The following is a 22,534-nucleotide window of genomic DNA, read 5'->3' as shown; positions in this document are numbered from 1 at the left end:
CGAAATAAATAGGCAATTAAACATGACTTTATCGCGGCGTAAACGCTTGTTGCTTCCTCCGGGCCGCGTGGGGGCGCTGTGTGGCAGTAGCGAACAAGGAAACGTCGGCAATGGTTCCATGTGGTTTCATTAGTGACGATACAAGTTGGTCAAAATAGACATTTAAAATAGCAAAAAAATGTGTACGTAAACATTTTATTCCAAAGATTACAAGCATGTACCCACGTTATGACTAACGGAAAGAAGCAGAAGGGCGCTGACACAGCGGTGAGTTTCAATTTGATGTCTATTGTAGAGCACCCATGTAGTAATAGGCAGAGGTGGGCAGAGTAGCCAGAAATTGTACTCAAGTAAGAGTACTGTTACTTTAGAGATGTATTACTCAAGTAAAAGTAAGGAGTAGTCATCCAAATATTTACTTGAGTAAAAGTAAAAAGTATATTGTGAAAAAACTACTCAAGTACTGAGTAACTGATGAGTAACCTGTTCGTTTAATGATGACGGCAACAAATAATGCACAAAAACATAAAAATAGCAATGAGCAAATTCAGAGCCAGGAATATCTCTTAAGCAACTAAAACAATAATATATATTAAATAATAATACATTAACATAAAAAAAATAAGGCAAATTGAGCCACAATAACTTAACAGCACCATAGGCTCAGTAGGCAGAGATTACAAAGGAAAATAACAAGTTAGCCTTTACGCCAGGGGTGCTCATTACGTCGATTGCGAGCTACCGGTCGATCTCGGAGGGTGTGTCAGTCGATCACCAGCCAGGCATTAAAAAAATAGTCCTAAAAATGAGCGATCATAAATCTTCACTATGACGTCACTTTCGTCACTTGATTGACATTCACGGCACCCGAGGGTCTTCTGAGATGACGCTGGCTTCTGCCAGGTCATTAAATTTACCGACTGGAAGGCGAGAAACACTTTATTTCAACAGACTCTGGCGCCGTACCTGTCGTCAAAACTCCAAAGACCGACTGCACAGTTGCGCTAACAAAATAAGAGTCTCTGAAAGCTGGCGTGCACGAGCTAGCAAGCTACGGAGTTTGCCGACAATGTATTTCTTGTAAAGTGTATACAAAGGAGTACGGAAGCTGGACAAATAAGATGGCAAAAACCAACCACTTTCATGTGGTATTGGACAGAAAGGAGGACTTTTTTTCTCCTCCATTCGAAAATGCGGACGTTATCAGCACCACTGTCTGATTCCAATCAATGCAAAAGTCATCAGAATCAGGTAATATACCAACTTATATTCTTGTCTTCATGAAAGAAAGGAATCTATATGTGTTAAACATGCATGTATATTCATTAAAACACTATTAACATGTAAACCAACTTTATGTGCCGTTAATCATGTGACCGCCTGGCTCTGTTTGATTGTTGAAACGGAGTCAAACGTCTCCAGTGACTGTATTTGATTGGTGAAACGGAGTCAAACGTCACCAGTGACTGTATTTGATTGGTGAAACACAGGCATGTGATAGATCCTACTTTGAAGGTCTGTCTGACAAACCAAAACAAACAAAGCGTGCATTAACAGATCGATAAAAATCAACAGCGAGTAGCGAGCTGAATGTAGATAAATGGAGCGGAGTAAAAGTAGCGTTTCTTCTCTATAAATATACTCAAGTAAAAGTATGTTGCATTAAAACTACTCTTAGAAGTACAATTTATCCCTAAAGTTACTCAAGTAGATGTAACCGGAGTAAATGTAGCGCGTTACTACCCACCTCTGGTAATAGTCTTTGTATTCAGGTGTGTGTTGTGCACAGGTGCAGGGCACTAATGACAGCAGTGTGTTGTGCACAGGTGCAGGGCACTAATGACAGTAGTGTGCTCAGTAAAGTGTCTGCTGCAGCTCAAGGTTACTTCCATGATCCCTTCCTGCAGCATTTTGTGTGCAAAGTGGCGAGAAGAGCTCCACTCATCAACAGGTCAGCACAAAGGTCCTGTTGTTGTTGAACACACAACACATTCACATGGATTTATTGGACATGAGTGGACAACATTGGTGTAACAAATGTCACATGTGATGACATGTGCTTGGAATGTTATGTGGAATATGCGTGGGAACATTACAATGTTGTTTGTTGGTAAAATAGCATTACTCTTTTTTTAATTGCATGCTTTTCCCTTACCGATCTGTAGAAAAGTAGACCTTTTAATTATTCCATTACTATGAACTGAATAAATCAATTTATATTATACATTTTTTGAATTGTCTCCCCAGAAAGTTACTGTAGTACATCATATAAGTTGTTTTTTAATTTAAATTACATTTTTACTTACGCCTTTTGAATATATTAAAAGTGCTGTATAAAAGCAGTGTATTATTATAGATATAAAATTAATATTTTTTGTTTATTTATGCATGTGTATTGTGTATTCATGTGTTATGTATTTCAGTTTAACATTACTGCAAAAAGTATATCTATACTGTGCATTTACTATCACCTGCTTTTGTTTTATACATCTATATTTTTCTCTTATTTAGTGTAATTTAAAATATTTTATTTATTTTGCAAATTATAAAAGATCAGATTATACATATGATGTATATTTACTATTTACTACTGTCATTAAAAAAGAGAAAAAAAACATACCGGTACACACGTGTGTGTATGTTTTTTATGTATGTATGTGTATATATATATATATACACACACACACACACACACACACACACACACACCGGTGTATATATATGTATGTGTGTATGTATATATATATATATTTATATATATATATATATATATATATACACCGGTGTGTGTGTGTACAGGTAAAAGCCAGTAAATTAGAATATTAAAATTATTAGTAAATATTCTAATTTACTGGCTTTTACCTGTGTGTGTGTGTGTGTGTGTGTGTGTGTGTATATATATATATATATATATATATATATATATATATATATATATATATATATACCCACCCATGTATATACTGTACAAATGTGTATATAAAATAGGTGTGTGACAAAATTTTTTTTTTATAAAAAATAAAATCACATGTACATAAGTATTAACAGCCTTAGCTACATACTTGATGCACTTTTGGCAGGAATTACAGCCTCAAGTCTTTTTGAATACGATGTCACAAGCTTGGCACACTTATTTTTGGGCAGTTCTATATTCATACGTACGAATGTGTGTGTATGTATGTATGAATGTATATATACAGTTGTGGTCAAAAGTTTACATACACTTGTAAAGGACAATGTCACGACTGTCTTGAGTTTCCAATCATTTCTACAACTCTTATTTTTTTGTGATAGTGATTGTAGCACATACTTGTTGGTCACAAAAAACATTCATGAAGTTTGGTTCTTTTATGAATTTATTATGTGACCATATCTGATGGGTCAAAAGTATACATACAGCAACATACATCATCAATTTTGGTGATGTAGAAAAGTTACAATCAAATCAAATTAGCTTCATGGCATGGCCTCTTAACTTCATTTGAGTGATTATGATTGACGACACCTGTTGACTTCTCTGAGCCCATTTAAATAGGGCTCATGTGATGCAGTCATTATACTCGGTTACAAACGCGACAATGGGAAAGTCAAAGGAACTCGGCACAGATCTGAAAAAAACGAATCATTGACTTTAACAAGTCAGGAAAGTCACTTGGAGCCATTTCAAAGCAGCTTAAGGTCCCAAGAGCAACTGTGCAGACAATTGTTTGTAAGTATAAAGTGCATGGCACAGTTTTGTCACTGCCAGGATCAGGAATAAAACGCAAGCTATCACCTGCTGCTGAGAGAAAATTGGTCAGGATGATCAAGAGTCAACCGAGATCCACCAAAAAGCAGGTCTGAAATGAATTGGAAGCTGCTGGAACACAGGTGTCAGTGTCCACAGTGAAGTGTGTTTGGCATCGGCATGGACTTAGAGCAGGGGTGCTCATTACGTCGATCGCGAGCTACCGGTCGATCTCGGAGGGTGTGTCAGTCGATCACCAGCCAGGCATTAAAAAAATAGTCCTAAAATGAGCGATCAGAAATCTTCACTATGACGTCACTTTCGTCTCTGGCGCCGTACCTGTCGTCAAAACTCCAAAGACCGACTGCACAGTTGCGCTAACAAAACGAGTCTCAGAAAGCTGGCGTGCACAAGCTAGCAAGCTACGGAGTTTGCCGACAATGTATTTCTTGTAAAGTGTATACAAAGGAGTACGGAAGCTGGACAAATAAGATGCCAAAAACCAACCACTTTCATGTGGTATTGGACAGAAAGGAGGACTTTTTTCTCCTCCATTCGAAAATGCAGACGTTTTTAACACCACTGTCTGATTCCTATCAATGCAAGTCATCAGAATCAGGTAATACACCAACTTATATTCTTGTTTTCATGAAAGAAAGGAATCTATATGTGTTAAACATGCCTGTATTATCTTTAAACACCTTAACTTGTTAACAATATTAACTATATGTGTTAAACATGCTTGTATTATCATTAAACACCTTTAACTTGTTAACAATATTAACTATATGTGTTAAACATGCTTGTATTATCTTTAAACACCTTTAACTTATTAATAATATTAACTATATGTATTAAACATGCTTGTATTATCATTAAACACCTTTAACTTGTTAACAATATTAACCATATGTGTTAAACATGCCTGCATTATCTTTAAACACCTTTAACTTATTAATAATATTAACTATATGTATTAAACATGCTTGTATTATCATTAAACACCTTTAACTTGTTAACAATATTAATTAATTATAATGCTTGCATTATCTTTAAACACCTTTAACTTGTTAACAATATTAACTATATGTATTAAACATACTTGTATTATCATTAAACACCTTTAATTTATTAACAATATTAACTATATGTATTAAACATTCTTGTATTATCATTAAACACCTTTAATTTATTAACAATATTAACTATATGTGTTAAACATGCTTGCATTATCATTAAACACCTTTAACTTATTAACAAAAACATATATTTCATAAATAAGTAAATATAAATTATATATATGAATGAGGTAGATCCCCACGACTTGATCAATTGAAAAGTAGCTCGCCTGCAGAAAAAGTGTGAGCACCCCAGACTTAGAGGCTACCACGCAAGAAGGAAGCCCTTGCTCCAGAAGCAACACCTCAAGGCTCGTCTAAAGTTTGCTGCTGATCACATGGACAAAGATAAGACCTTCTGGAGGAAAGTTCTGTGGTCAGATGAAACAAAAATTGAGCTGTTTGGCCACAATACCCAGCAATATGTTTGGAGGAGAAAAGGTGAGGCCTTTAATCTCAGGAACACCCACCCTACCGTCAAGCATGGTGGTGGTAGTATTATGCTCGAGGCCTGTTTTGCTGCCAATGGAACTGGTGCTTTAAATGGGACAATGGAAAAGGAGGATTACCTCCAAATTCTTCAGGACAACCTAAAATGATCAGCCCGGAGGTTGGGTCTTGGGCGCAGTTGGGTGTTCCAACAGGACAATGACCCCAAACACACGTCAAAAGTGGTAAGTGAATGGCTAAATCAGCCTAGAATTAAGGTTTTAGAATGGCCTTCCCAAAGTCCTGACTTAAACCCCATTGAGAACATGTGGACATGTCAGAAAACCAACAAATTTAGCTGAACTGCACCAATGTTGTCAAGAGGTGTGGTCAAAAATTCAACCAGAAGCTTGTGGATGGCTACCAAAAGTGCCTTATTGCAGTGAAACTTGCCAATGACTTGTAACCAAATATTAACATTGCCGTATGTATACTTTTGACCCAGCAGATTTGGTCACATTTTCAATAAATTCATAACAGAACCAAACTTCATGAATGTTTTTTGTGACCAACAAGTATGTGCTCCAATCACTCTATCACAACAAAATAAGAGTTGTAGAAATGATTGGAAACTCAAGACAGCCATGACATTATGTTCTTTGACCACGACTGTGTGTGTGTGTATATGTATGTATGTATGTATGTGTCTTTATACTGTCTGTAATTTTGTTCATATAAAACATTCTGTATACTGATGTAATTTTATATATTTTATCTTTTTCATGTAATATTTTCCAGATTTTATTTTTAGAAAATATTGCAAAAAATGTTGAGTTTATTTTCCATTCTACTGATGAATATGCTAAATGTTTTCACAGAGGCTATTATGTGCGCTGGAGAGCAGTGGACTGTTGTGTGCGCACCTTCCTGCAGGTCACGCAACATTGTGCCAAGCGACAGGTACTGTGAGCCAACAGCTTATGACTCATCTTTTTTTACGTGAATTAATCACAACTTCTATCTTTTGTACGTCTTTTTGCAGATTTTGTCTCTGGGCGCCGGGTTCGACTCATTGTATTTTCGCCTGTGTGCAGACGGGGCGGCACTGGAGAGAGCCGTGGTGTTTGAGGTGGATTTCCCAGATGTCACGCTGCGCAAGGCGGCTCTGATCGGGTCCAATGAGACACTGGCAGGAATGTTGGACCTCCAGCAGGGTCATTCTCATACAGGTTAGTACACATTCACTGTATCATACTGCTCATATGTACTGTGTGTGTGTTTTTGTGTGTGCGTGTGTGTGTAGGACCGGTGTGTGTGTCCAGCAGTCAGTACTTCCTTTTAGGGGTGGACCTGCGACACGACTCCCTGGTTGAAGAAGCTCTGATGATGGTTGAACTGGACCAGAATGTCCCAACGCTCATTCTCTCTGAAGTGGTGCTCACTTACATGGAAACACAGCAGTGAGCTTTTAACATACATACATAAGTATGAATGTGTGTATTTGTGTATATATGTGTTTATACAAACCCCGTTTCCATATGAGTTGGGAAATTGTGTTAGATGTAAATATAAACAGAATACAATGATTTGCAAATCATTTTCAACCCATATTCAGTTGAATATGCTACAAAGACAACATATTTGATGTTCAAACTGATAAACCTTTTTTTTTTTGCAAATAATCATTAACTTTAGAATTTGATGCCAGCAACACGTGACAAAGAAGTTGGGAAAGGTGGCAAAAAATACTGATAAAGTTGGGGAATGCTCATCAAACACTTATTTGGAACATCCCACAGGTGAACAGGCAAATTGGGAACAGGTGGGTGCCATGATTGGGTATAAAAGTAGATTCCATGAAATGCTCAGTCATTCACAAACAAGGATGGGGCGAGGGTCACCACTTTGTCAACAAATGCGTGAGCAAATTGTTGAACAGTTTAAGAAAAACCTTTCTCAACCAGCTATTGCAAGGAATTTAGGGATTTCACCATCTACGGTCCGTAATATCATCAAAGGGTTCAGAGAATCTGGAGAAATCACTGCACGTAAGCAGCTAAGCCCGTGACCTTCGATCCCTCATGCTGTACTGCATTAACAAGCGACATCAGTGTGTAAAGGATATCACCACATGGGCTCAGGAACACTTCAGAAACCCACTGTCATTAACTACAGTTGGTCGCTACATCTGTAAGTGCAAGTTAAAACTCTCTTATGCAAGGCGAAAACCGTTTATCAACAACACCCAGAAACGCCGTCTGCTTCGCTGGGCCTGAGCTCATCTAAGATGGACTGATACAAAGTGGAAAAGTGTTCTGTGGTCTGACGAGTCCACATTTCAAATTGTTTTTGGAAACTGTGGACGTCGTGTCCTCCGGACCAAAGAGGAAAAGAACCATCCGGATTGTTATAGGCGCAAAGTTGAAAAGCCAGCATCTGTGATGGTATGGGGGTGAATTAGTGCCCAAGACATGGGTAACTTACACATCTGTGAAGGCGCCATTAATGCTGAAAGGTACATTCAGGTTTTGGAGCAACATATGTTGCCATCCAAGCAACGTTACCATGGACGCCCCTGCTTATTTCAGCAAGGCAAGGCCAAGCCACATGCTACATCAACGTGGCTTCATAGTAAAAGAGTGCGGGTACTAGACTGGCCTGCCTGTAGTCCAGACCTGTCTCCCATTGAAAATGTGTGGCGCATTATGGAGCCTAAAATAGCACAACGGAGACCCCCGGACTGTTGAACAACTTAAGCTGTACATCAAGCAAGAATGGGAAAGAATTCCACCTGAGAAGCTTAAAAAATGTGTCTCCTCAGTTCCCAAACGTTTACTGAGTGTTGTTAAAAGGAAAGGCCATGTAACACAGTGGTGAACATGCCCTTTCCCAACTACTTTGGCACGTGTTGCAGCCATGAAATTCTAAGTTAATTATTATTTGCAAAAAAAAAGTTTGAGTTTGAACATCAAATATGTTGTCTTTGTAGTGCATTCAATTGAATATGGGTTGAAAAGGATTTGCAAATCATTGCATTCCGTTTATATTTAAATCTAACACAATTTCTCAACTCATATGGAAGCGGGGTTTGTATGTGTGTATGTATGTATATGCATGTATATGTATGTATTTGTGTTTGTGTGTGGGAAATACAAGTGCCGGATCTTCCAGCATGGCCTACCCCAAAGACGTATGTGGCTTCTCACTGTGTACGAAGTGGCTATATCAACAGTTGAAGGGTTGGAGAGGAAGTTCAACAAGCACCTTCGAAATTGGTTGGGAATACCCCCGAGCTTTACATCTACGGGGCTCTACATAAGGTCGGGTCAGCTCCAACTCTTCCTGTCTTCAGTTCTGGAGGAGTTTAAAGTCGCAAAATGCAGACTTTCCCTGACGTATAGGGACTCCCAAGATCAACTCATCAGGGAAGCTGGAATAAGAACAAGATCTGGCAGGAAGTGGGCCGCCAGCACTGCTGTTATCCAGGCAGAATCATATCTCAGGACCAAAGATACCATCGGAAGCCCCTGCACTGGAAGACAGGGTCTAGGAACATCTCATTTCCAGCAGTGGTCCAAGTCCACTCCCAGGGAAAAGAGGACCATGATCCAGGATGAAGTTCGAAACCTTGAAGAAGGAAGAAGAGTTAAAGCCGTCGAGCTCGCAACCCAAGGTGCCTGGACAAGGTGGAACCTTCCCAAGAGGACCATGACGTGGATTGAACTGTGGAGGCTGGAGCCGTTTCGTATCTCCTTTCTGCTCCGGGCAGTATACGACACTTTAGTCAACTTGCATAGGTGGGGAATGAGGGAGGACCCGCTGTGCAGGTTGTGTGGCGGTAAAGGAACTATGGCGCACATTCTTTCGGGGTGCAAAACAGCATTGACCCAGGGAAGATACAGGTGGCGCCATAACAAGGTGTTGGCAATGCTCGCAGACATCTTGGAGCAAGAGAGGAGAAAGAAACACCCAGCCAAAACTAAGCCACTGCTGAGCACCATCACCTTCGTGAAAGAGGGTCATAGACCAGTCGTCCAAGGCCAAGCCAAGCAAAACCTCCCGCAGTTGGCCCAGGGTTGGGAGATGGAGGTCAACCTGGGGAGGAAGCTCCTCTTCCCAGAGGCGGTACTGTCCACCACTCTGAGACTAGACATAGTTATGTGATCCCCATAGGGCAGGGGTCGGCAACCCAAAATGTTGAAAGAGCCATATTGTACCAAAAATACAAAAACAAATCTGTCTGGAGCCGCAAAAAATTAAAAGCCATATTACATATAGTGTGTCATGAGATATAAACTGAATTAAGAGGACTTAAAGGAAACTAAATTACCTCAAATATAGCTACAAATGAGGCATAATGATGCAATATGTATAGAGATGTCGGCAGGTATTATCGGCCTATAAATGCTTTAAAATGTAATATTGAAAATTATCGGTATCGTTATTTTTATCTTTTTTTTTATTTTTATTTTGTTTTTATAAAATCAACATAAAAAACACAAGATACACTTACAATTAGTGCACCAACCCAAAAAACCTCCCTCCCCCATTTACACTCATTCACACAAAAGGGTTTTTTCTTTCTGTTATTAATATTCTGGTTCCTACATTATATATCAATATATATCAATACAGTCTGCAAGGGATACAGTCCGTAAGCACACATGATTGTGCGTGCTGCTGGTCCACTAATAGTACTAACCTTTAACAGTTAATTTTACTCATTTTCATTAATTACTAGTTTCTATGTAACTGTTTTTATATTGTTTTACTTTCTTTTTTATTCAAGAAAATATTTTAAATGTATTTATTTTATTTTATTTTATTATTATTTTTAAAAAGGACCTTATCTTCACCATACCTGGTTCTCCAAATTAGGCATAATAATGTGTTAATTCCACGACTGTATATATCGGTATCGGTAATTAAAGAGTTGGACAATATCGGAGTATCGGATATCGGCAAAAAGCCATTATCGGACATCCCTAAATATGTACATATAGCTAGCCTAAATAGCATGTTAGCATCGATTAGCTTGCAGTCATGCAGTGACCAAATATGTCTGATTAGCACTCCACACAAGTCAATAACATCAACAAAAATCACCTTTGTGCATTCATGCACAACCTTAAAAGTTTGGTGGACAAAATGAGACAGAAAAAGAAGTGGCATAAAACACGTCCTAGAAAGTCGGAGAAAGTTATGCATGTAAACAAACTACGGTGAGTTCAAGGACCGCCAAAATTAGTAGGACAAAACGGCGCTCGCCAAATACTCGAATCAGTGAAGCGTGTTTAATACAAACAGTGTGCTTTATAACAATTAGGGAGGTTTGTGTAATGTTTGTCCTTCTACAGAAACCGTATTAAAACAAAAAATATATTTTTTCCCCCTCATCTTTTTCCATTTTTCATACATTTTTGAAAAAGCTCCAGAGAGCCACTAGGGCGGCGCTAAAGAGCCGCATGCGGCTCTAGAGCCGCGGGTTGCCGACCCCTGCCATAGGGAAAGAAAATCATCCTGTTGGAACTTACTGTCCCGTGGGAGGAGGGATGTGAGGAAGCGACAGAGAGGAAGAAAACTAAGTACCAACCAGGACTGCCTTGACAAGGGGTGGACAGCATGGCTGATCACAGTGGAAGTTGGATGTCGAGGATTCCCTGCTCAATCTGTGTGGAATCTGATGACAAAGGTCGGATGGAGAGGTCACTTGAGGAAAACAGCCGTTCGTAGGCTGGGATAAGCGGCGGAGAGAGCCTCCTGTTGGCTCTGGCATAAGAGAGGGGACAATAGCTGGAAGCCTGGATGAGAGGGGCAGTGATCTGGCCAATCACTGCTGACCCACCAACCGGAGAGTGTTGTGGTTTTAAGGGTCGAAACACTCTGTGAACATTGGGGACCACCTGATGACTTCTTGTCCAGGCCAAAGCTTTATCCATTAGAAATGGATTATAATAGCATCTTTGATGTATTTGCAAACATACTCTCATCTGACATGTTACATGCTGTCCATCCAGGTCTAATGACATCATCGCTTGGGCAGCAAGGTTCCTGCCCCACTCGCTCTTCGTGATGTACGAGCAGATTCGTCCTCACGATCCATTCGGTCGCGTCATGCAGGAACATTTCCTCAAAGTGAATTCTCCCTTGCATGCGCTCCAGCAATACAGCAACACTGACGCACAAAGACAACGGTTCCTCAGCAAGGTGTGTGATGACGCAATACAACACACTTTGTTTATTTGCAAATATGTGTTGTTGTTGTTGTGTTCAGGGGTGGGACGAATGTGTGTGCGTGGACATGAATGACTTCTTCCTCACCATGATCCCACACGAGGAGAGGCTCCGAGTGGAAAGTTTGGAGCCTTTTGACGAGTACGAGGTCAGTTTTAGTCGTCAGCCATTGAAATATATGATCAAGAATGCTGGAATTAAAGCAAACTTTTTCCATGTACTGGGGGGGGAAATATGTGGAGTCCATTCTGATATTTACCATTTTGTAAAACAGCCAATGTAAATATGCTGAGAAGTTTTATTGACATAAAACAGGTTTATTTTATAGACAGAAGTTAAATTAATAGCATGAACTTCTTACATTATACTGTTTGCTCCCACATCTTTCCCAAAATATTTTATTTTTCTAATAAAACATTGATATTATTGTGACTATAATTTTTCATAACTTTTCTCAATTACATTTTCTGAAAATTGCAACCTTATCCCGTCATAATAATTTTAGCACATTTTTTATGTAATACTTTAACTTTATGCTTTTAAAATTATTTTTCTCTTAAAATTATAACTTTGTTGTAAACTTACAACTTTTTCCTCATAGAATATTTTTTTTCCCTAATATGACTATTTTAATTATGTTTTGAATTTATTGTTGTAAAATGACTTTTTCTCATGAAATGACAACTTTATTGTTGTAAAATTATATATTTTTTCTCATAAGATACAATTATTTTCGTAATATAATGGCTTTATTTGGATATATATTTTGATTGTATTCTCATAAAATGACATTCATTGGTAAAATCACCACTTTGTTGTATAATCACAATTTGTTTTACTATTATGACTGTATTTTGATTATAATTTGCATTTATTTTCAATTAATTACTGCTGTTTCTTCGTGAAGTGCTATTTTTACAATGTAAAAAATGAAAACACAGCTGCGGGCCGGAAAGCACCTCAATTTGGTCACTTCTCAATTATGTTTATCCAAAAGCCCAAATACAATTATTTGGTCGCAAAGTTAATTTTTTTTAACTTAATGGTTTGGACTGTATGAGAAAGTGAGAAAAAGACTTGTCTCTTTGATCACATGGTCTTTCATCAACATTAACAAGTATATTAGCACAACAGAACCTTGTCGTCAACTGCTGAGTCAGCGTGAGCAGCTCTTACTTAACATGTCACTAAGTAGTGACCCTGGTAGTAGAGATGCGCGCATAGGCAATTATTTCATCCGCAACCGCATCACAAAAGTCGTCATCCATCCGCCATCCACCCGAATCAACATTTTATCAAAACCACACCCGCCCGCCACCCGCCCGTTGTTATATATCTAATCTAGACGATGCAAGGCTTTAGTGAGGTTATAAAGCTTTTGCCTGTTAAAGAAAGGAGACTGATCCAATGCAGCAGAGACATTCAATGCGTGCCACGCATTATCTCTTGGCCACGCATTAGTGGCCAAGAGATATAATTGCGTGATAATATTATTTATCATTATTATAATATTATTGTCATTTCCGTTAAGAAAGTGTTGACTATTGTTGCCAATGCCCTCAGATCAGGAGTGCGTTCCTCACAATTTGTGTGCGCAGTTGCAGCAAGCAGAACGAGGCTTTTAAGAAGTTAAAAAAATGTTTTAGAAAGACTTGGCCTATATTTTCGTTAGGTAAAAAAAATGTTCTGAATTTATTTCAATGAATATTAACTTAACGTTATAATGCTCAAATAGGGACGAGAACGGGGTGCACAGTGAAACAGTGAACAATTTCGCGACAAAGATGAACCTTTATTGATTGATCTGCAGCCATGACAAAATATCAGACAATCTCCATTGTCAACGACATCAAACTTGAATTATAATGAAAATAGACGGTTGCGACAAACAAAGCAGGCTAAATATCCTTACATTGTCGCCAATCGAAGATGCGCTTCACTTGAAAGCGAGGCCAAATAATTATTCACACATAGTAGTATATCTCGAATAGAAAAAAAACATATTTTTCTTTTTTTCTTCTTCTGCTGTTGTGTTGTGTTGTGCTGCAGTGCCTGATGAATAATTGACTGTTTCAAAGAGTGCTGCTCGTTTTTCGTATGTGGGTAACAACATTTAACTATGTACAGGTAAAAGCCAGTAAATTAGAATATTTTGAAAAACTTGATTTATTTCAGTAATTGCATTCAAAAGGTGTAACTTGTACATTATATTTATTCATTGCACACAGACTGATGCATTCAAATGTTTATTTCATTTAATTTTGATGATTTGAAGTGGCAACAAATGAAAATCCAAAATTCCGTGTGTCACAAAATTAGAATATTACTTAAGGCTAATACAAAAAAGGGATTTTTAGAAATGTTGGTCAACTGAAAAGTATGAAAATGAAAAATATGAGCATGTACAATACTCAATACTTGGTTGGAGCTCCTTTTGCCTCAATTACTGCGTTAATGCGGCGTGGCATGGAGTCGATGAGTTTCTGGCACTGCTCAGGTGTTATGAGAGCCCAGGTTGCTCTGATAGTGGCCTTCAACTCTTCTGCGTTTTTGGGTCTGGCATTCTGCATCTTCCTTTTCACAATACCCCACAGATTTTCTATGGGGCTAAGGTCAGGGGAGTTGGCGGGCCAATTTAGAACAGAAATACCATGGTCCGTAAACCAGGCACGGGTAGATTTTGCGCTGTGTGCAGGCGCCAAGTCCTGTTGGAACTTGAAATCTCCATCTCCATAGAGCAGGTCAGCAGCAGGAAGCATGAAGTGCTCTAAAACTTGCTGGTAGACGGCTGCGTTGACCCTGGATCTCAGGAAACAGAGTGGACCGACACCAGCAGATGACATGGCACCCCAAACCATCACCCAACCATGCAAATTTTGCATTTCCTTTGGAAATCGAGGTCCCAGAGTCTGGAGGAAGACAGGAGAGGCACAGGATCCACGTTGCCTGAAGTCTAGTGTAAAGTTTCCACCATCAGTGATGGTTTGGGGTGCCATGTCATCTGCTGGTGTCGGTCCACTGTGTTTCCTGAGATCCAGGGTCAACGCAGCCGTCTACCAGCAAGTTTTAGAGCACTTCATGCTTCCTGCTGCTGACCTGCTCTATGGAGATGGAGATTTCAAGTTCCAACAGGACTTGGCGCCTGCACACAGCGCAAAATCTACCCGTGCCTGGTTTACGGACCATGGTATTTCTGTTCTAAATTGTTCCGCCAACTCCCCTGACCTTAGCCCCATAGAAAATCTGTGGGGTATTGTGAAAAGGAAGATGCAGAATGCCAGACCCAAAAACGCAGAAGAGTTGAAGGCCACTATCAGAGCAACCTGGGCTCTCATAACACCTGAGCAGTGCCAGAAACTCATCGACTCCATGCCACGCCGCATTAACGCAGTAATTGAGGCAAAAGGAGCTCCAACCAAGTATTGAGTATTGTACATGCTCATATTTTTCATTTTCATACTTTTCAGTTGGCCAACATTTCTAAAAATCCCTTTTTTGTATTAGCCTTAAGTAATATTCTAATTTTGTGACACGGAATTTTGGATTTTCATTTGTTGCCACTTCAAATCATCAAAATTAAATGAAATAAACATTTGAATGCATCAGTCTGTGTGCAATGAATAAATATAATGTACAAGTTACACCTTTTGAATGCAATTACTGAAATAAATCAAGTTTTTCAAAATATTCTAATTTACTGGCTTTTACCTGTATATATATTTCCGAATTGGTTCAACCGCCAACCGCCCGCATCTATTTAAAATCAATTTTTACCCGCCCGACCCGCGGTTTATCCGCGGACTCCGCGGTTGTGTCCGCAAACCGCACATCTCTACCTGGTAGTTAATTGCTTTTGTCAATCACACACACCTGGCAACTACAGAAGATTGCTTTAAAATAATTACATGTGTTCATTGGAATATTTTTGGTAACAACTGCCTTTTTTCCATTTTTTGCCAGGAATGGCACCAGAAATGCTCTCACTACTTCATCCTCACAGCATCTCGCGGTTCTATCTTAGTGCCGTCCTTGCTCGTCCATCCTCCAGGTGCTCATTATCTCTTTCTTTTCCTTAATGGCTTTGCAGCATAAACTGAATTCTTCCCCTCAGCGACCCTAAAAAGTCTGTCTTGGAGCCCTGTTGCCCTCCCAGTGAGGACACTCCCGGTCCGAGTGGAGGGTCTCAGCATGGCCTCCACCTGCTTAGACGTAGGACACGTCCTCCTCACTGGCGGCTCCTGCAGACGTGGCAGAGGAGCTCCGAGTCGACTCCTGCTCAAAGGCCCTGGAGGCTGGACATGTGTGGGCGTCGAACCTTCCACGCATTTGGGTGTCCGCCTGTACCACACGGTCACCTCCACTCCAGGAGGAGGTGCGGTCGTATACGGCGGTCGCTGCTCTCCTCTCAAGCCGATTGAGGGCCTCGTCAAAGTGGGCCATCACGGTGGGTCACTTCAAGAGGAGCAGATGGTCTGCACAGGTGAGCGTCCTCCGCTCAGGTGGAGACACACTGCTACTCTGCTCTCTCATAGAGGTAACCCCTTATTTATCTTTTTAATTATTTAACTATTTATTAATGAGAAACTGAATGATGTTGTAATTAGGGATGTCCGATAATGGCTTTTTTGCCGATATCCGATATTCCGATATTGTCCAACTCTTAATTACCGATACCGATATATACAGTTGTGGAATTAACACATTATTATGCCTAATTTGGACCAACAGGTATGGTGAAGACAATGTCCTTTTTAAAAAAAATTATAAAATAAAATAAATTTATTAAAAACCTTTTTCTTGAATAAAAAAGAAAGTAAAACAATATAAAAACTAGTAATTAATGAAAATGAGTAAAATTAACTGTTAAAGGTTGGTACTATTAGTGGACCAGCAGCACGCACAATCATGTGTGCTTACGGACTGTATCCCTTGCAGAATGTATTGATATATATTGATATATAATGTAGGAACCAGAATATTAATAACAGAAAGAAACAACCCTTTTGTGTGAATGAGTGTAAATGGGGGAGGGAGGTTTTTTGGGTTGGTGCGCTAATTGTACGTGTATCTTGTGTTTTTTATGGTGATTTAATAAAAAATTTAAAAAAAAACGATACCGATAATAAAAAAAACGATACCAATAATTTCTGATATTACATTTTAAAGCAGGCCGATATTATCGGACATCTCTTGTTGTAATTGTATGCATGTTCGAAATAAAGTGACACATAACCATATTTTTTTTTTATACATAGGAAAAAACTTGCTATTTGTCTTTGGTGGTAAAAATGAGAGCGAAGCGGTGTTGGGCGGTGGCTACTTCCTGGATGTTGATCAGCAGCACTGGGTTGAGGTGAGCCCGGTACATAATCTGCTTTATTTTCATCTTAATATCAGAATGGTTCAATATATTATTCCGTGATGTCTGAGTGATTTTGTTCCAGTTGGAACAACAAACGGTCGGCAATCGTATTTATTTATTTTACACGTTCGGATAATCAACAAAGGCGCTGGCGACGTGATGGTCACATGACACGAAACAACCAATGGAGAAGCAACCTGACTCAAGGCGGAAGTAAAGCACATACATAATCGATACAAGCTAACAATTGGGGAAATGAGTTTTATAAAAATGGAGTTGTGGGGAATATACACGTTTACTTAAGTGTGCCCCACAAGGATGACCACCAACGTGTTGGCAAGAAATAACCACCGCAATGGAGTTAGCATGTAAGCTAACAGTTAGCAAAGCTTCTTCTGTGTAGATTTCCGACTGTCTTGAGTGCACAGCGGCGCATTGCTGCCTCCCACAGGCCAGGCCTGGTATTACGCCAAGAGTACAGCCTGTTAAAAGTGTAACGTTCAACATGCGTTTGTTTCAGGTGCCGGTAGAGGGCGCAGCACCAGAAGACCGCCATTCCCACTCGGCGTGTTCCTACCAGGGAGGAGTGGTGGTCTTTGGAGGACTGGGAAGAAAAGGAGAGCCGCTTGGGGACATGACCCTACTGAAGCCCAAAGAGAGAGGCTTCTGCTGGGAGAGGATAGACGTGCAGCCCCCGCCTTGTCCCAGGTGTGTTCATCACAATAATTATTATTTTCAATCTAAACCAGTGGTTCTTAACCTTGTTGGAGGTACCGAACCCCAGCAGTTTCATATGCACATTCACCCAACCCTTCTTTAGTGAAAAATAAAATGTTTTTTTTTTCAAATTCAAGACAAAGTTATGTTTTTGGTAACACTTTAGTATGGGGAACATATTCTAAGTAACAAAGACTTAATTTACAGTTATTTGGACACTAGGGGAACATATTCTAAGTAACAAAGACTTCCATTTAGAGTTATTTGTTAGGGTTAGGGTTAGAGGGTTAGGGTTATAATAAGGCCATGCCAAATAAGGCGTTAAGTACTTAATAATGACTAGTTAAGAGCCAATATGTTACTAATTTGCATGTTAATATGCAACTAATTAATGGTGAATATGTTCCTCATACTAAAGTGTTACCATGTTTTATTACTGGTGCATAAAATGAACCGTGCATGAACATCACATCTCTCGTTCATGTTTTACTTGATAAACACTTGAACACAACATTTTTACTATTGATGTACTTAATCGACATTTGAACGCAACAATCTCGTTAATGTTTTACTTGGTAAACACTTGAACACAACATTCTTACTTTTAATGTACTTAGTAGACATTTGAATGCAACACTATTATTTTACTTGGTAAACACTTGAACACACCATCCTTACTATTGATGTACTTAGTAGACATTTGAACGCAACACTCCCACTATTATTTTACTTGGTAAACACTTGAACACAACATTCTTACCATTGATGTACTTAATAGACATTTGAACGCAACACTATTATTTTACTTGGTAAACACTTGAACACACCATCCTTACTATTGATGTACTTAGTAGACATTTGACCGCAACACTCCCACTATTATTTTACTTGGTAAACACTTGAACACAACATTCTTACTATTGATGTACTTAGTACACATTTGAACGCAACACTCCTGTTTGTTTTACTTGATAAACACTTGAACACATCCTTATTCTTGATGTACTTAATAGACATTTGAACGCAACACTCCCACTATTATTTTACTAGGTAAACACTTGAACACAACATTCTTACTATAGATGTACTTAATAGACATTTGAATGCAACACTATTATTTTACTAGGTAAACACTTGAACACAACATTCTTACTATAGATGTACTTAATAGACATTTGAATGCAACACTATTATTTTACTTGGTAAACACTTGAACACACCATCCTTACTATTGATGTACTTAGTAGACATTTGAACGCAACACTCCCACTATTATTTTACTTGGTAAACACTTGAACACAACATTCTTACTATTGATGTACTTAATAGACATTTGAATGCAACACTATTATTTTACTTGGTAAACACTTGAACACACCATCCTTACTATTGATGTACTTAGTAGACATTTGAACGCAACACTCCCACTATTATTTTACTTGGTAAACACTTGAACACAACATTCTTACCATTGATGTACTTAATAGACATTTGAACGCAACACTATTATTTTACTTGGTAAACACTTGAACACACCATCCTTACTATTGATGTACTTAGTAGACATTTGAATGCAACACTCCCACTATTATTTTACTTGGTAAACACTTGAACACACCATCCTTACTATTGATGTACTTAGTAGACATTTGACCACAACACTCCCACTATTATTTTACTTGGTAAACACTTGAACACAACATTCTTACTATTGATGTACTTAGTACACATTTGAACGCAACACTCCTGTTTGTTTTACTTGATAAACACTTGAACACATCCTTATTCTTGATGTACTTAATAGACATTTGAACGCAACACTCCCACTATTATTTTACTTGGTAAACACTTGAACACACCATCCTTACTATTGATGTACTTAGTAGACATTTGAATGCAACACTCCCACTATTATTTTACTTGGTAAACACTTGAACACACCATCCTTACTATTGATGTACTTAGTAGACATTTGACCGCAACACTCCCACTATTATTTTACTTGGTAAACACTTGAACACAACATTCTTACTATTGATGTACTTAGTACACATTTGAACGCAACACTCCTGTTTGTTTTACTTGATAAACACTTGAACACATCCTTATTCTTGATGTACTTAATAGACATTTGAACGCAACACTCCCACTATTATTTTACTAGGTAAACACTTGAACACAACATTCTTACTATAGATGTACTTAATAGACATTTGAATGCAACACTATTATTTTACTAGGTAAACACTTGAACACAACATTCTTACTATAGATGTACTTAATAGACATTTGAATGCAACACTATTATTTTACTTGGTAAACACTTGAACACACCATCCTTACTATTGATGTACTTAGTAGACATTTGAACGCAACACTCCCACTATTATTTTACTTGGTAAACACTTGAACACAACATTCTTACTATTGATGTACTTAATAGACATTTGAATGCAACACTATTATTTTACTTGGTAAACACTTGAACACACCATCCTTACTATTGATGTACTTAGTAGACATTTGAACGCAACACTCCCACTATTATTTTACTTGGTAAACACTTGAACACACCATCCTTACTATTGATGTACTTAGTAGACATTTGAATGCAACACTCCCACTATTATTTTACTTGGTAAACACTTGAACACAACATTCTTACCATTGATGTACTTAATAGACATTTGAACGCAACACTATTATTTTACTTGGTAAACACTTGAACACACCATCCTTACTATTGATGTACTTAGTAGACATTTGAACGCAACACTCCCACTATTATTTTACTTGGTAAACACTTGAACACAACATTCTTACTATTGATGTACTTAGTACACATTTGAACGCAACACTCCTGTTTGTTTTACTTGATAAACACTTGAACACATCCTTATTCTTGATGTACTTAATAGACATTTGAACGCAACACTCCCACTATTATTTTACTAGGTAAACACTTGAACACAACATTCTTACTATAGATGTACTTAATAGACATTTGAATGCAACACTATTATTTTACTAGGTAAACACTTGAACACAACATTCTTACTATAGATGTACTTAATAGACATTTGAATGCAACACTATTATTTTACTTGGTAAACACTTGAACACACCATCCTTACTATTGATGTACTTAGTAGACATTTGAACGCAACACTCCCACTATTATTTTACTTGGTAAACACTTGAACACAACATTCTTACTATAGATGTACTTAATAGACATTTGAATGCAACACTATTATTTTACTTGGTAAACACTTGAACACACCATCCTTACTATTGATGTACTTAGTAGACATTTGAACGCAACACTCCCACTATTATTTTACTTGGTAAACACTTGAACACAACATTCTTACTATAGATGTACTTAGTAGAGATTTGAGCGCAACACTCTCGTTTATGTTTTACTTGGTAAACACTTGAACGCAACATTTTTACTATTGATTTAATTAATAGACATTTGAACGCAACACTCTTGTTTATGTTTTACTTAGTAAACACTTGAATGCAACGTTTTTACTATTGATCTACTTATTTTAATGTTCAAAGAACAAAACCAACACAGTGCATAAACTCACAACAAATTACACACCTGCAAATCAGTCTGACTTCTGCTGTTGTCGTATCCGTAATACGCCGATAGGGAGAAGTTTTTATTTACACGATGAGTCGGGTGTGTCTTGACCTCCGCCGAACCCCTGAGGCCGACTCACTGAACCCCTAGGGTTCCATGGAACCCAGGTTAAGAACCACTGATCTAAATCAATGCTGCAAACTTTCTTTTAGAGGGGGTGTTGAACCATGTGACTTCTCACAGCCAATCAGCAAAGACCGCTTTTAATTCAATACAATGAAAGGCATTTGTAGGTTTATCATTAAAATGTGTACTTTTAGTGTAAAATGTATACAACAACAATGTAGTATATATTTATAATATACTATATAGTATGTGTGTGTTTTGAATTTAAATGAGTGCAGTACTTGGCAGCAACCAGCTGAGGCAGTGTTGATTCAATCTCAAACTAGTTTGCTTTAGTTTACTACAATTTACGTGGAGAAGAAAAGGAGTGTTAAGTTTTTGTGTACTTTTCAGGTACTCTCATTCCGCCCATGTGCTCGGTGAGCAGTTGATTGTGGTGGGCGGAGTTTGGCTGCATTCGGATGGCGTGCCGGGAGTGGCCGTGATGGGGCTGGACACACGCTGCAGCGTGGAGTTCCGTCTGGACACGGTGAGTTTGAGAAGGTTAAAACAGTCACAGCTGGACAGCGAGTGAAAGTGTTGTCTTTAGAGCTCAGTGCCGTACCCGCTGATGTTGCACTCCTTCTGCTCCGAGCTGACGGACCAAAAGAAAGCAGAGCTGCTGCTCATCGGCGGAGGAGGAAACTGTTTCTCCTTTGGGACACATTTCAACCCTCACCTGGTTTCTGTGGACCTGCAGCCTGCGATCAGGTAGTGCACCTTTTTATTAACACATGTGGTTTGTTTCATGCAAACTGTGGTGCTAGTGCGCCATCTAGTGCAGTGGTTCTTAACCTGGGTTCCATCGAACCCTAGGGGTTCGGCGAGTCTGAGTCAAGACACACCCGACTCATCGTGTAAATAAAAACTTCTCCCTATCGGCGTATTACGGATACGGCAACAACAGAAGTCAGACTGATTTGCAGGTGTGTAATTTGTTGTGAGTTTATGCACTGTGTTGGTTTTGTTGTTTGAACAAGGTGATGTTCATGCACGCTTCATTTTGTGCACCAGTAAAAAAAACATGGTAACACTTTAGTATGGGGAACATATTCACCATTAATTAGTTGTTTGTTAATATGCAAATTAGTAACATATTGGCTCTTAACTAGTCATTATTAAGTACTTATTAATGCCTTATTTGGCATGGCCTTATTATAACCCTAACCCTCTAACCCTGGCCCTAACCC

At 38.6% G+C, this 22,534-nt stretch overlaps 1 protein-coding gene across 2 annotated transcripts; it reads left to right on the top strand.

Moving 5' to 3' along the window:
* The first annotated feature begins 90 nt into the window (after positions 1-90).
* lcmt2 (leucine carboxyl methyltransferase 2) lies at positions 91-22,059 on the top strand. Of its 2 annotated transcripts, none has more exons than XM_061971875.2 (13): positions 91-267; positions 1,827-1,951; positions 6,153-6,234; positions 6,317-6,503; positions 6,578-6,734; positions 11,292-11,481; positions 11,549-11,656; positions 15,469-15,556; positions 15,620-16,042; positions 16,764-16,861; positions 17,391-17,578; positions 21,699-21,834; positions 21,895-22,059. In XM_061971875.2, the coding sequence occupies exons 1-13, from the start codon at positions 229-231 to the stop codon at positions 22,057-22,059; spliced, it is 1,986 nt and encodes a 661-aa protein (XP_061827859.2). In that variant the 5' UTR covers positions 91-228. The 2 variants fall into 2 exon arrangements, with proteins under 2 accessions (XP_061827859.2, XP_072770632.1); XM_072914531.1 differs by lacking the exon at positions 91-267 and adding an exon at positions 1,065-1,251.
* Positions 22,060-22,534: the final 475 nt, after the last annotated feature.

The sequence above is a fragment of the Nerophis lumbriciformis genome, linkage group LG13 (genome assembly GCF_033978685.3).
Source record: "Nerophis lumbriciformis linkage group LG13, RoL_Nlum_v2.1, whole genome shotgun sequence".
NCBI lineage: Eukaryota > Metazoa > Chordata > Actinopteri > Syngnathiformes > Syngnathidae > Nerophis > Nerophis lumbriciformis.
The sequence above is the reverse complement of the archived record's forward strand: the minus strand, read 5'-3'. Positions and strand labels throughout refer to the sequence as shown.